The following is a 14,436-nucleotide window of genomic DNA, read 5'->3' on the forward strand; positions in this document are numbered from 1 at the left end:
AAGCAGAACAGTCAGCTTCATGGGCTGAGATTTTTTTTTTAATGAGTCTGTGTGAAGGAGTTTAACCTTAACACCGAAAGTAAATGGGTTTAGTAGAGTGCTGCATAGTAGCTCATTGATTAATGGCTATCAACTCGACTCTTTCAGGAGATTTCTCGAGGTTCTCTAGATTCCTCTCACTGTACAAAAATATAGAAATCCTACAGTATTAAAGCAAAAAAAAGTTCTAAATTATTGGATGGTCATCTGGCTGTCTTGGCAGGTCTCAAAACATATTGGCCTTCCATGTTCTGAAGGAACACAATGACCTGGGCCACCTGGAGCTCAAAAGAACATCAGTGTTTCCATTTATCAAATTTACACCTGAGAAATGAAATGGAATTGAAAATTACCTGATATTTGACTTTTGGTCTCAATCTATATTAAATTCTGAGGCCTTAGTTGGTACTGAATGGGATTATATCATACCGGTGATGCTTTCCTTGTCCATTCTGCAGCTGATAAAAAGCTAGATACTCCCACCTAGTGTTCACATATTGGTATAGAGGAAACCTCCTTTACACTCAGCTGTTACTGCATTTATCAAAATCCCAATGCAGTCAAAGCCTGACGAACAATGGCAACCAGCTAAAAAAACAACAACTTGCAATTCCTGTGTATATGACTTGTGAAGGGTTAGGTTGCAAAACAGCCCCACACACTCCTCTTCACTTTCCTTGAGAAAGAGCTGATCTGCAACTCGTCCTTAACTCGTCATTTTGCTTTTCTAAATGACTGAAAATGAGGGCAAACACTTGGTGCCATAAGCAAAAACAAACTTAGCATCTCACTGTAGTAATAGCTAGTGGAAAAACGTCACCTTCAGCAGCTTGGTGTGCAGGAAGGGAGGAGGTCTTAGAGAGTGTGTGGTGGGGCAGTGGAGAACAAGTGGGGGGAGGCATACTTGGACGCATGTGCTGCAAATTAAGCTTTGGTAGGCTGCCCTTATGTTGGGAGCAGCGGAGGAGACAAGAGTGTGGGTGTTTCTGCATGCCAGCAGACTGCTACACCTTGGGGGCTGACTGACCCGGGTGTAAAAGGAGGAAGAAAGACAGCAGGCTTACAAACACTTGCTCGCTCGTTCTCTCTTCCTGCCTCACTCCCTCTCTTTTGCCCTATCCGTGGCTCCTGGGGAACCCTTGCACGCACCTCTAAGCAGCCTCTGTATATTCACTTCCCATATGTGAGTCTTCAATTGCTCTGCCCTTATATAAGGCCTCTTTCCCCTTTACATGTGTTTGAGGTCCCCCGTCTTTTGCACTCAGCCACTGTAGAAATCTCTGCTTCATTTCTCTCTGGGTGAGAATCCTTATTCATACTAAAAATAAGCAACTAGGCTCATTTTTACAGGAAGATCATCAAATATCTTACAAGTTCTCTTGATTCATAAATGCAGAAGTGGGCTGTCTAAACACTTTACTCCATCCCTTGACTGCAGAAACCTCTTATCTGAAATGTTGGCAAAGTCAGTTAAAAGCTACATACTGCCACAGGGGTAAAATTGGACTTTATGGCATTACAATACTTGACCATCCATTGCCTCTCAACACACACATACAGCTAGCATTCCTCTAATTGCATGTACACCACAGTGTTATTGACACATTTGGAGTTTATTCACACATCACATACTACAGTGGGTAATGTATTTAAGAAACATTGAACAGCGCTGCCACATATGACACAAGAAAAACAAAAGAAAAAGACACTGAACCCTTTCTTTGCCATTATATAAAAATAGTGTTGCTACAAAAGTATAAATTAGGCTTACTAATAGGACAACTTAGATCTAAAGCTACACAGGAATCTGCTGCCAGAGTGCAATAAAAAAAGACTAAATTAATAGAATCAAACCTATTTATTTTTGCATTTTAGCAGAGTATAAAAGGAAGAAATGCCTTTAAAACAGGATGAAAGCAACACTAGTTTCTTAACCTGAATTGATAATGTATACTGTAATCCACAGTTAAAACAGAAAAGATCTCCATGTTTGCATTCTTACACCATATTTTACATTATCTGAATAAGTTAAAATCCTGAAACAAAATAAAACTTAGTTGATCTAAATTTTCTAATAACAGTATCGAAGTTGAGTTTTCTATATCAAAATCCTTTTAAATGCTACTGTAGAAAATAGAGGTATGTTATTGGTGTTTCCTACTGTGTCTCTGAAATGAAGGCTCCCCCTTGTGGCATAAAAACAGCAGTTCTCTTAAACATACATAACACATCCTGTGAAAATGGATGCTGTCAAGCCATCAATACCAACCCATAAATAGCATCGCCACTCCCTCCTCCAAAGGTTGCTTATCTGACTCCAGATGAGTGTCTTAAGGTAATGTCTACTCATAAGTCAGTGTTTCTCATCCGATGGAAGTGAATCATGTTGGCTTTAACTTTATATATCAGTACTCTTATTAAAAGCATGCATATCTTAGATATAATTCCCATTTAATCAACAAAATGAATGCTATTTCTAAGTTAAATTAAGTTGACATCATTTTGTCAACAATGGCATTTTGTCCCAGAGCATATCCTATTTGAAATACTTAAAAACTAAAAACTGTAAGAAAAATCCCTTCATCAGTTCATTCGAGGAGCACTGCTAAAACCGCAAACCAATGTACAGTATTTTCACTATATCTTAGACCAAAGCTACATTTTTGATTTCCAATCTATAAATTACAATATTACCTTCTGAGTACTGAGGTAAAACATTGGATTGGTAATTTAAAAAAAAATTAAATTTAAAATATAATTTACAGCAATCTTCTTTTTTTAACCAAAATATAAATGTATCCAGTATATTATCACGATGAAATTATGTATTTCTTGGTTACACTGAATCAAATCATACTCCAAGCCTTACAGAAGAGAAAATAAAAAAAATGTTGAAATGCGAATGACATAATTCCTTTCAAGAATCTTAATGCATGAAAACAATCAGTTAAGAAACCAGTACAGAGTGACCGAACACTTCCTGAAAATATCCTCTTTGCTGATCTCTTGTGGTTTAAGTTCTCACCTGGCTGCAGTGATTTTTTTTGGCTGCAGTGATCTACGTGTACTCCCAAGACCCCACGGCATCACTGTTGGGTGGGGTTACAGGAGCAACAGAACACGTTTCTGACCACATCCATCTACTACTAATGGTGAAACAGGCTACCTTCAACCAGAGAGGGCAGCAAAACAGTGCTTTTCAGCTGGGTGTTAAGTTGCTCTTAAAGGTCCTATGACATGGTGCTTTTTGGAGGCTTTTATACAGGCCTTAGTGGTCCCCAAATACCATATCTGAAGTCTCTTTCCCAAAATTCAGCCTTGGTGCAGAATTAGTGGCTCTAGTGGCAGAATTACAGCCACTAGAGCCAGTCTCACAATGAGCTTTCCTTAGTATGTGCCATTTCTGAGTCTGTTTCTGAGTCTGGGGTAGGGGGGGGCCGGAGTGGAGGGTTGGGGTGTGGCCTTCACCAACTGCCAATTTGCTGGTTTGAAAGCCATTAAGTCTCTCTCTCATGGGTGGACCAAATTCTCTGGGCAGGCAAAGCATAGAAAGGGGAGGTAACCTTGCTCCTTATGACCTCATAAGGAGCTTTTTTCCACTTTCAAAAGGCAGAGCAGGATACCCAGGGCTCGGTTTACACTTAACGCCATTTCTACTCATACATAACTCATATTAATGTTACAAAAAACTCAAAGTGAAATTTTCATGCCATGGGACCTTTAAAGAAGAGAAATGCATTTATGAAACACTAAATCAAAGCTGTAAATGAGGTAAGAAGGGCAACAGTCTATCAAAAGAAATGTAGTTTGCAAGAGCCATTCACCTTTGACATACATAATTCAAGAATTTTCAACCTTTAATGCATTTATAATAAAAGCTGACAAATGTTCTTATATAACTTAAAACTTACACAACTGCATTCAGGCGGACTAAAACAATTAGCATTTTAGGGAGACCTGTCTGTTTTTGGCTTTACACTTTCCAGCCCATTCACTCAAATGCCCTATAATTCCCCATGTGCAGTGTAATGACTTCCTACTTCCTGTGTCCTTAGAAACTAAAAGGTACAGTCACATTTAACAAAATTGCCCTGCACTCAGCCTCAAAAAAGGACATGTCACAATTCCAACCTGGGTTATAAATAAATGTTGATCAGAGCGACCACTAAATGTAAACTGTCTATAAGGGAGATGCAGCAGTTTTTAATCTGGTGTTGCAAAAAAGAATGCGGTGCCACATGGCTCCAAGTTTAGTTCATAATCGGTGATCTGTGCACATCTGTGAGGTAAAAGTTGAACAAAAGTGAACTCTGACCCATGGAGTTCATATTGAAACAGGAAATGGATGTTTGAATTTGTCAAATTCAATCAAAAATGAATGGGAGACTAAGTGAATATTCATTCAAGTGTAATGTGACTGTACCTTAAGTTGTACTGGGGTCTAAAGTTGGGAAACATTAAAAATAAAAATATGTTTCTTTTTACAGTTGACATTTTTAATTATGACCATTTATGTATATTTTTAAATATGATTGAAAGAGTATGATGTAGCCTTTGATTCATGTGGAGGAGCCAAATCAAAAAAGTTAAGATAAATAAAATCCAAATGGAAGTCTCATACCACAATATCAGTATTGATCCATTTTGCTGCTATGGTATGAACCTAACGAAGAGTTGACCTACTGAGTATAGGTTTTCAGTATAGTTTAATACAGTGGATACTTGTGCTTGGCTGTGTTATTGTTGAAATAATTCCTGACCTGTTTATACCCAAGAGGTGACTTGAATTTAGGAATAAAGCACTTGTAAAATACCAGTTGTTTATGATGGAGATTTCTCGAGGTTTGCCCACTAGAGGACACTGTTTCAAACCATCAGCCAGAGGTCCCTGGGGTCTACAGGAGTGAAAAATCAAACTACAAGCTTTAGAAAGCATGGTGAAAAGAAGGCCATTTAACAGCAATAAAAAGGCATGGTGTTGGTTCTGACTCAAGGGTTTAAGGTGGTTGCATGAAAGAGACTTAAGGCCCAAAGACAGAAATGACAAACTAGTACTAATTAGTACCAAAGGCAACAAACAAATTTACAGTATAACTGTGATTCATCCAAGTCATTACAAGAGGCATTTGCTTGTGTAAATGTATACTAGAATCCATAAAATAAATAAATAACTTTATTAGTAAGCATGTGTGGACCTTAGCGAATGTACTGGCAGAATTTGCTTTATGCTGGGGAAAAAATAAAAAATGGATCAGGGTGAGGGTTTGTTTGTTGCAAATGGCACTAAATGCATTTGGGGTGGAATGTTCACAAAAGTCACAGTTTGGTACATACCTCGGTTTTGAGGTCAAAGTTTGACATGGTTTCAGTACAGTAAAGGGAAAACGTAGCGGCGCCTGCTTGGGTGCACTCATTCCTGAGAAAATACCGCTGATTTCACGAACACAAAATAATTTACCATTACTGATTAACTGTAGGAGCGTCATGAGAACAGTCATATTTAGTAGATAATTGAAAATATGACTTTACCTGAAAATGTTGCCATTCAGTGAGAATAACAGCATTGCAGCCTTTTAGCAGTATAGTCATTAGGCTGGAGTAATTCAAGTCACTGGCCATGATAAGACTGATCCTGCTTACATGTGCGTCCCAAACCGAGGGTTGCGTACCAAACACGACAATCTTTTGAGATACCATTCCACCCCTACATTTTGTCTACAGTACTTTACAAACAATTCTTTCTTATATGGAAAAAGTAGTAATTGTAAAGTACTGTTTGTTTGAAAGGACCATATAAATGTATTAAGTCGTATTGTTTTATGGTGTTGCAACATATACAATGTGAGTTTCCTGTAAATATCTTTCTTGAGGAGTATTTAACACATTTAAGTTTACAGTTCTAAACCTACAGTATATAAATAATAGTCTTCAGTCATTGGTTGGGGGTGAAGGTTTGGTTGATAAGGGTTGGTTGACTTTCTCTCCTAGCCCATGTTGGAGCGAAGAAAAATGAGTTTGTTCATCTCCTCGGTGGTTACCTGCTGCCTCCTTTTCATAGCCAGGCTCTGCTCGCACACAGTCGCACACTCATTGCGTATGCCCACAGCAGGCACAGCAAGGAGCCACATTGCCAAGCGAGCAAGCCTGGGAAACTTCTCATTCACTGCTGAGCTCCAGTACTGGAAGAGGTCAGGTGTGCCTTGGAGAAGAGGCTCAGCCAGGTATTGAAAAATCTCTTGTCTAACTTGGCTCTGACTCTCATCATTACCAGACACTGTGCAAGATGAGGAGGTACCCCTTAGGGTGCCACCGTTGTTTCCCCCTCCCTCTACGCGGCTTATTTTAGGGGTTGGTGGGCCATCATTGTCACGCTCTTCACCACCTGAACCTCCACCACCAGTCATACCTCCATCCCTGGATTCAGCAGCCATTTCGCATGCACGGGAGATTATATCTTCATGCTGGTAGGCTGGCACTGAACGCAGCTTGAGCTGTGGGTCCAAGACCATGGCTACCTGGTGGGCTCGTTCAACCTAGAGACAGAAAACATTTCAACGAATGTCAGTCCTTCCTAAAACCAATACCCCATATCCATTCATCATATATCAAGGCTCTCTTCACTAGGGCTGGGTATTGATCCTCAATACGTTTTTGGAACTGATCATACAGACTGTCAAGTTGGCATCAAATGTTTGGTCAGATCGGTAAACTCTAATTTTCAAATAGTTCTTACTTCAAATCTGAACTTTAAACTCTAAACAGTTTGACTATTGTTTTCAAGCAAACTTCAATCAAAACAACCAGAATTTGTCTATTTCAAGAACCTTATTCCTTCCAAATATTTCAGAAGGAATCTTATCACTTTTAGAGTTAATTCATGAAACTTCATCTCAGTTCAGTACCTTGAAATTTTCCTTAAGTGCTTCTAGGAAGTAGTGGCAGAGTTTGCTAGCTGTGCCAGTTCCAGCCTCTCCAGCTTTGGAAGTGAAAAACTTCTCCAAGCGTAGGTAGACGGGCAGCACCTGCTGTAAGGTTGGTCTCCTCTGGCTGCTCAGCTCCAGTGCTGCCAGACGCAGAGGTGCCAGCAGACAAGCCAGCGTACCTAGCAGATGCTTGTTGAGACCTTGGAGGAGAGGAGCTGTGGTCTTACTGCGTCCATAAGCCTCACAAATCTGTTCAAAGTGGGCATGGACCTGCAGAAGAGCTTCAGCCATGCGATCCCAGCAAGGAGGGTTGGGGCATTGTGCAGGGCTGCCCTGTGTACCTTCCTCAGTTGTGCTTGTGGATGTGTTGGTGCACTGTTCCTCACGAAGGGACAACGTGGTGGAGGAAGCAATATCTCGGCACGTTGAGAGAAGCTCAGACAACTCATGAAGGCCTCGAGCCTGGAGGCTACGCTTCCCAAGAACAGCCTGGACAACTGCACCAAGTGAACACCCCGCACATCGCAAGCATATCCTGCTCCGGCCACCACCACCAAGTGGGGATCCTGCAAATCCTGCTGCCCACACTTTGGGCTCTGAGACATACACTGTGCGAATGTCTGACATCACAAACTCAGATAGCACATTCTGCACCCAGTGGTGAACCTGCTCGGGCCCTTCCCTCAGTTCAGCCTCCCTCACCCCAAGCACATAGCGCTTCAGTCTTGACCCCTCCACCTGATAGGCTGTTAGAACATAGCAAGCATCTGTGCCTGATGTCTGGGAGTGGCAGGTGACAGCGATACCAAGGGAAGCATTGGAGCCTAGAGCACATGTGACTTTGACTTTGACTTGGTTGTACATGCGGGGCAGCTGGCGCAGTGCCAAGGCACTCATGTTCCCAAAAGCATCACGGGTGGAGTAGGCACCATGACGAGCACCCGTATCCACTAGGGTCTGTGCCAACTTCAGGAAGTCCTTGCTGTTGAGCACGTTGAGCATGCTTAAATCTGAACACATTACCCGTAAGAGGCGTTCAGCCACCTGCTGTCGTTCCTTCTCAGGTAGTCCGTTATTCTCTGCCAGGATGGAGAACAGATAGGTGGACAGGAAGGCAGAGTAAACATGAGAAAGATAAGTGTTACCGTTCTTTTATTTCGATACATTGGCAAAAAACATGGTATCTTAGATGGGAATAGACAATACAGAATCATAGAGAATAATAAAGACATAACCTGGCTTTGTTTTACAGACCAGATTCTCTTTAAACTGAGGAAAGATTTAACAGCTATACTTGGCATTACTTGGGCATGCAACAATGCTCCTCAAAAATCAAAGCAGGGATTTTGCAGTTATTTAGTATGCTTCTTGACCACCAGAGGCTACATAATAATTCCATGTCAAACAACACAGTTTCATAGCCTGGTATATAAAGTAACTCTAACAGTGTGAAATGAATGAAGTTGATTGCAGTACTTACGGCTGACTGTGTGGTTTCTCTGGGAGATACTTTGAGGCGGGATTTGTAGTTTAACTGAGGAATGGGCCGGAGCCTGAGAGCCTCTCCACATCTGCTCTTGAGGACCGGAGGCTGAGGAGGTTTTGGGAGAGTCCCCTTTGGTGTGGTTCTCATTGTCCGCTGAGGAGATACAGACATGGAACATCAGGCAGAGGCAACAATATGTAGTATAGTTTTAATGGAGAAAGTGTTTCAGGGGATAATAATGAATAGAATAAAAGGATGACACATTGACACATGACAATTAAACAAACAAAACATGTCAGCAAAAGAAAAGACAAAAATAAATTACTTTATCCTCTCTGAGTCTGCCATTAACAAATTGTGCCTTCAAAATCAGCTGACCCGGTTTACAAAAATGATTTCAACAGGTTTGTTGCCTCAGTCAATTCTCACATTAGATCCTGCAGGGTGTCTTTAAAAGAAGTCAGTATCAAATCAAGAAATCAAAAAGCAAGGACCTAAAAGCAACGCCAAACAGCAAAAAATAATCATAAAAGTGAACGCTGGATTAAAGTATTTTAAGACTGTCCAGGCGATAACTGCCTCATTCTAACTGCATACAAGGACAGGAAACATGATACATGCATAAGAGGGTAAACAAACTAAACTTTAGTCGTTTGTCAAAAAAAACACCATAACATTTGGTGGTTACAGCTTCTCAAATAAAGGCATTTGCTTTCTATGCTTGTTTTTTTATGCCATTTAAATATATTTTTTTAAATATTTTTTGTTGTTTTTTTACATGCCTTTTGGCTGTGGTTGCTTGAGATTAGAATTGGTCTTCATTTCTGACATTTGATGTGCTAAATGAATAATTAAAGATAATGCACCACTGTTTATCGTTAAATGTACAGTATATTGCACCAAAGGATTTGCAACAGAATACAGACAAAGTCATCCAGCAGCCTCAGAACCAGATCTGCAACAACCCATATTATAACAATATATTCCCTGAAACTTTATATTAAACGTTGTGTTTTTAAGAATTTAATGCCTATACTTTTATAAGGATTATGTGTAATCATACAGACTCTCACATGCATTGCAGCCACTGAGGGTGCCCGTTGCCCGTTGAGCTTGACATGCATTTGTAGTCGTGGACTCACCAGCATGGGACTGCATATGCTCCAGCAGGTTGTTGTAGAACTGGAACTGGATGCCACAGGCACCACAAGTGTAGGGTTCTAAAAAATCACAAGGCCCAGAAGAGCATTGACTCTTTGTTGGAGAAGAAAATTAATACACATCTACTAGCCTCTAATATCCCAGATATATACTTTGGAAGCCAGTTCCACCAAGAGGTTGCTGTTTTTGTGATTTCTGCAGCCCAAAGTGACTCAATTTGCAGCCACATTTCTAAAAAGTGTGATGCCGTTTTTGGGTAACTTTAAAAATAATTGCTGCAATGTTTAAAATTTGTATGTTTGGGCATCCTAGTGGGGTTTAAGGTACTGGTGATAACAATGTTCCTGGTTTGAAAATGCTTCATAACATGTTATTTCCCCTGCCCATCTCTCTATAGCTCCCCTCATTTTCAGTCCTACCTAATTAAGGCAACAAACACCATAACATAATAAACAAATTAATGTTTACATGTTAAAATAAAAACATGTTTTCCCAACAACCTTTGTCCAGTATGAGTTTGGCGATGCTTAGTCATTACAACACACAGCTCTATCCGAACACAATGCAGATGTACAGTATGGCTAATGTTTACAAGCCTGTCCAGACACTCGCTCGTGATAATGAAGCTAAATGCGGAAAATCTGTTTAATCACAATGGATTACAGAGAAACCATTAGCACCAAACAATGACAGATTAACAAAAAATGATGCATACTTGAAAAAAGGTGAAATAAGAAGGAAGCTGCATGCAAATTTTCTGCTTTGAGCAGAAGGTGTGGTTGGACTTACTCTGGGTTGTAGAGAAGGTACTGGCCACCAGAGGGCTCGGAGTTCCTGTGGAAAAGAGAACAAGGAGGGAGTTAAAACTACATGCACAGTGACCAATCACTCTTTTACCTTGTTTATTCAGTATGTGGCTTTAGTGTTTAATGTTATTCTTTCAAAAAGGCAATCAAGATTTGCAATTAAAGAGCATTTACTCTAGATTTCTTCCATTTGTTACCAAACATTTTGATCAGTGACTGATGGTGATGTAAACTTATACAACCAATTTAAATACTGCATTTATTATAGGGACATATTGATGGATTCCAGCACCAGGGAAACAAAAAAAGACAGACAGGAAAGACAAAATGGCACAGACTCATAACAAAAAATAAGAATTTTGTAACATTGGCAGAAAATAGCATTGGTCTCAGTGAGAAGCCGATTAAGAAAATGTGTTTAGGGCCTTTAACAACAGGTTCCTTTTAGAGGTAATGCCATGATGTGGGGCAGTGTTAGGTAATGTTAGTGAGTGTTCTTAGAGCCAAAGGTCATCCAACATGATATTCCACAAGGTCTCCACGTTTATGGTCTAAGTGTGGTGTAGAATTATAATAATGATAATAGAGCTCTTGGACAGAGTTTTATATAGTAACAATTGATGCAAGGTAGGTTACACAAACCTCTTTACATCATCTACTCCCCCTCCATTTCAATTTTAAGCCACCATTATCACCAAAACGTAGTCTGCAGAAATACTGTTTCTATCTATACTGACACTCCCATACACCTGCTTTGTAGCAGAACTGAAAATACATTTCACCGTTCGAGCAGAAGTGATACATTTCCACACAAATACACACACATCCACATAAAATAAGTGACTCAGAGCTCACCGCTTGAATTCTGCGAACTGTTTGTGTCAACCAGACTAGACTGAATTGCACCTTCCAGTTTCCGCCTGAATGGACTGTCTGTAAGTAAAAACACAGGTGAAACACTGAGTGACATGTCCATGCTAAATAACATGAATAATATTCTTAATTTAAGCTTAAAACCCACATAACAGTTAAGACGGAGCAAAGTCAATGACATGCAATTTATTAATCTCGGTTTTAGTTTGCGGCAGACAAATCAATCACGCTAACAGCCTTTACAAAGGCTCCAAATTTTCATATTACATTTTAATATTGTTTTAATTCCTCCTATTCATGCCATCTTTTTGACCCACTTCTAAGATGTGAGTGTGTGCAATGCTTCAATAGTTATTTATGGCAGAGCACTTCTTACCAATTGGGACTAAAATCAATGATTAATGACACCCAAGCAAAAGTTTTGGTGAAAAAATGGAGCAAGAAATTGCCTGCAATGTTGACAATGGACCATATGTAATGTGGTCAAATAATAGTCTGACTACAGATCGTCTTTGATTTTACTTTAGTAAAGTAAACAAAATGCCCTTCATTGAGGTTTCTTTTAGTTTATGAATATTTCTGGAAACAAAAGCTTTAAAAAGAAATTTTGGTGAGAAATTAAGAATCTGTGTGGACTGTAACAAACGTTAATGTTTACTAACATTATTTTAATGCGCTTAGGTGCTTGAGGCAGTAAAAAAAAAAAAAAAGAGTCCTAACAAGAAAAGAAAAAAACGTTCAACGTACCATCACTTAAATTGTGCAATTAACCATTTACTAGGAGGTTAATAGTTTCCAGCAGGGTTGCCACAAAAACCTGGTAAATTTAAATCCTTTTTCCACTGGGTCAGTGTAACACACTTTAGCAATACTGAGACAAGTTCTTACCAATTGCTACTAATATCACAGTAAACCAACAGGCTGCATTTCTGAGGTCGTGTGGGCAACATAAGAGCCAAACTGACATTTAAAAAAAAAAAACTACTCTCAAGGTGCATGATACTGAACTTTAATGATCAAATTTTAATTAGTTACCATCTGAAGAAGGCACAACTAAGTGTGTGGGTGTCTGTTTAAAAAAAAAAAAAAAAAGATTATGCTTACTTTTAATCTTACCAGTTTGGCTGTGGCCAAATTTACTCATATCCATGCTACCACATTCCTGTACCCGTGATGTCTTCAAATCAAAAGAGCCTACATAAACATAGATTCTCAGAGTCAATTGCAGTTGTTCCAACCGGTGACATCCAATCTGACAATACTTCATTGCTGTAACTAAACAGACTTACCCATTGGTGTATGAAGAGCAACGTGCTCCTGGTATGGGTTGAAATACTTGTACTGCTTCCCACAAAACTCACAAACATAGCTCCCCGTTTCTGCAGACGAGAAAACCAACAATCAAACTTTTGTTTTCATCAAAATTCATGTTAGTGATTAAATTGGTATCCTATCAATTAAGGTCCAGTATGTTGGATGAATTGTGTTCAATAAAATAAAAAAACAAAATAAAAAAGGTGGCCAAATCATTTTGTGAATAGTGTCTTATTTCATTAGGGGGAAGCAAAAAAACAAGATGTCCAACTAGACTGGAGAAGGCAAAAGAGCAGTTTTACGGAGTGTAAATTTACATTTAGCAATATCTTAATAATAATAAAGAACATAAAAACACAGGGGTCTCCCTGCACAGTGTGTGGAGGTTTACACTATTCCCTCAATCAGTAGGAGTCATTAGTGCAGTGACAAGTGCAGGCTTCCCACCTGCAAACACTGCCAATTGTGTTTGAAGGGACACCCACTGCCATTGGTTGAACCTGCGGTCTCTGCAGAGGTGGGCGAGTGCTTTTTTTCCCCTGCGAAGGAGGACTTTTGGACTCATGTTCTGAAACCTTTCCAGTGTGACGTTAGCTCAAATGCTTAGTCTTATTTTTCTATCATGGATCCTCACCATGACTTAAGTTTGTCCATTATAAACAGAGTCCAGTATCCTGAACTGGACATGATGGACTTTTAGCTGTTAAATGTATGCCATGTTAAGAAAAATCAAATGAATGATGCAAATGTTAGATTTTGGATGTTCCCCTTTAAAATAAACATTGAAATATAACCTAAAACCAATAACATGAAATAATTTTGAAACAAGAAGTTACAGTGCCAAATTATCCAACTCTAATGTATTTCACCTGGAATGTATAAATCAAACTACAATTTGCATTCTAAGCTTCTGTATGTATATTTAATTTTGTTTAACTTGTCCTGTCATTATATATCTGTGAAACTAAAGGCCTTTACACACTTTTTTCCGCGTGATTAATTTGGACGTCAATATTTTTTTTCAAACTGTTGCTTTTGTCATGAGTACTTTCACACAGAACGCAAATATTATACGGTGATAAAGCGAAGTAATTGTTTTTCAGAACAAGGTACAAAGGCATCATAACCAATCACATTGCTTACTTATTATGAAGATCATAATACAACTGGAGGCTGTATAGACGGCAAACTGTACTACTGTCAACTTGTACCTGGACAAAGGCAGCGTTTACCAGAGACGCTTTCTGTTCTTACCAATGTAAATGTAAATGTGCAATATTTATATAGCGCTTTTCTAGTCTTAACGACTACTCAAAGCGCTTTAACATCATACAGGAAACATTCACCATTCACACACATTCATACACTGTGGCCGAGGCTGCCGTACAACGTGCCACCTGCTCATCAGATAAACATTCACACACATTTACACTCCGATGCGCAGCACCGGGATTCAGTGTCTTGCCCAAGGACACTTCGACGTGGGACTGCAGGGATCGAACCACCAACCTTCCGATTGGCAGGCAACCGCTCTACCACAGAGCCACAGCCGCCCCTATCACAATAAAAACCCTAGACATATGCTACATTATAAATAAAGTCTATGGCTACAATGCGCAACCGTTTACCAGGGGAATTAAATTCACTCAAGAGTATTTCGCTAAGAGGAAATACAACAAAACAGCTTACAGTAGCATAGTGTTAGCTTTTCCTGCTTTGGCATTCTAACCGTAGTCGGACAGCACATGGGAAGATGAGGCTGGAGTCTCTGGAGCTAACCATTGTTAACCATGGATGACGTTACGCCTATTTTAGGGCTACCCTAAGCCCCCCC

The 14,436-nt window shown here is 39.6% G+C and overlaps 1 protein-coding gene across 10 annotated transcripts in view; it reads right to left on the minus strand.

Annotated features, from left to right (window-relative positions):
• Positions 1-14,436, minus strand: part of znf618 (zinc finger protein 618) — a 37,603-nt gene that overhangs the window by 2,521 nt on the left and 20,646 nt on the right. For 5 of the 10 annotated variants that reach the window (XR_004335640.1, XR_004335637.1, XR_004335641.1 and 2 more), the window contains 8 exons: positions 12,578-12,667; positions 12,393-12,482; positions 11,271-11,348; positions 10,399-10,443; positions 9,591-9,668; positions 8,443-8,601; positions 6,942-8,041; positions 5,564-6,572 (listed from right to left, as the gene is read on the minus strand). Coding sequence is in view for 2 of the 10 variants with exons in the window: in XM_032539588.1 (XP_032395479.1) it covers positions 6,024-6,572; positions 6,942-8,041; positions 8,443-8,601; positions 9,591-9,668; positions 10,399-10,443; positions 11,271-11,348; positions 12,393-12,482; positions 12,578-12,667 (2,189 nt within the window). In the remaining 8 variants the exon portion in view is untranslated. Of the gene's footprint in view, positions 1-1,636; positions 6,573-6,909; positions 8,042-8,442; positions 8,602-9,590; positions 9,669-10,398; positions 10,444-11,270; positions 11,349-12,392; positions 12,483-12,577; positions 12,668-14,436 lie in introns of those variants that run through there. The other 5 variants (XR_004335635.1, XM_032539588.1, XR_004335639.1 and 2 more) reach the window with 5 other exon arrangements.

The sequence above is a fragment of the Etheostoma spectabile genome, chromosome 16, assembly GCF_008692095.1.
Source record: "Etheostoma spectabile isolate EspeVRDwgs_2016 chromosome 16, UIUC_Espe_1.0, whole genome shotgun sequence".
NCBI lineage: Eukaryota > Metazoa > Chordata > Actinopteri > Perciformes > Percidae > Etheostoma > Etheostoma spectabile.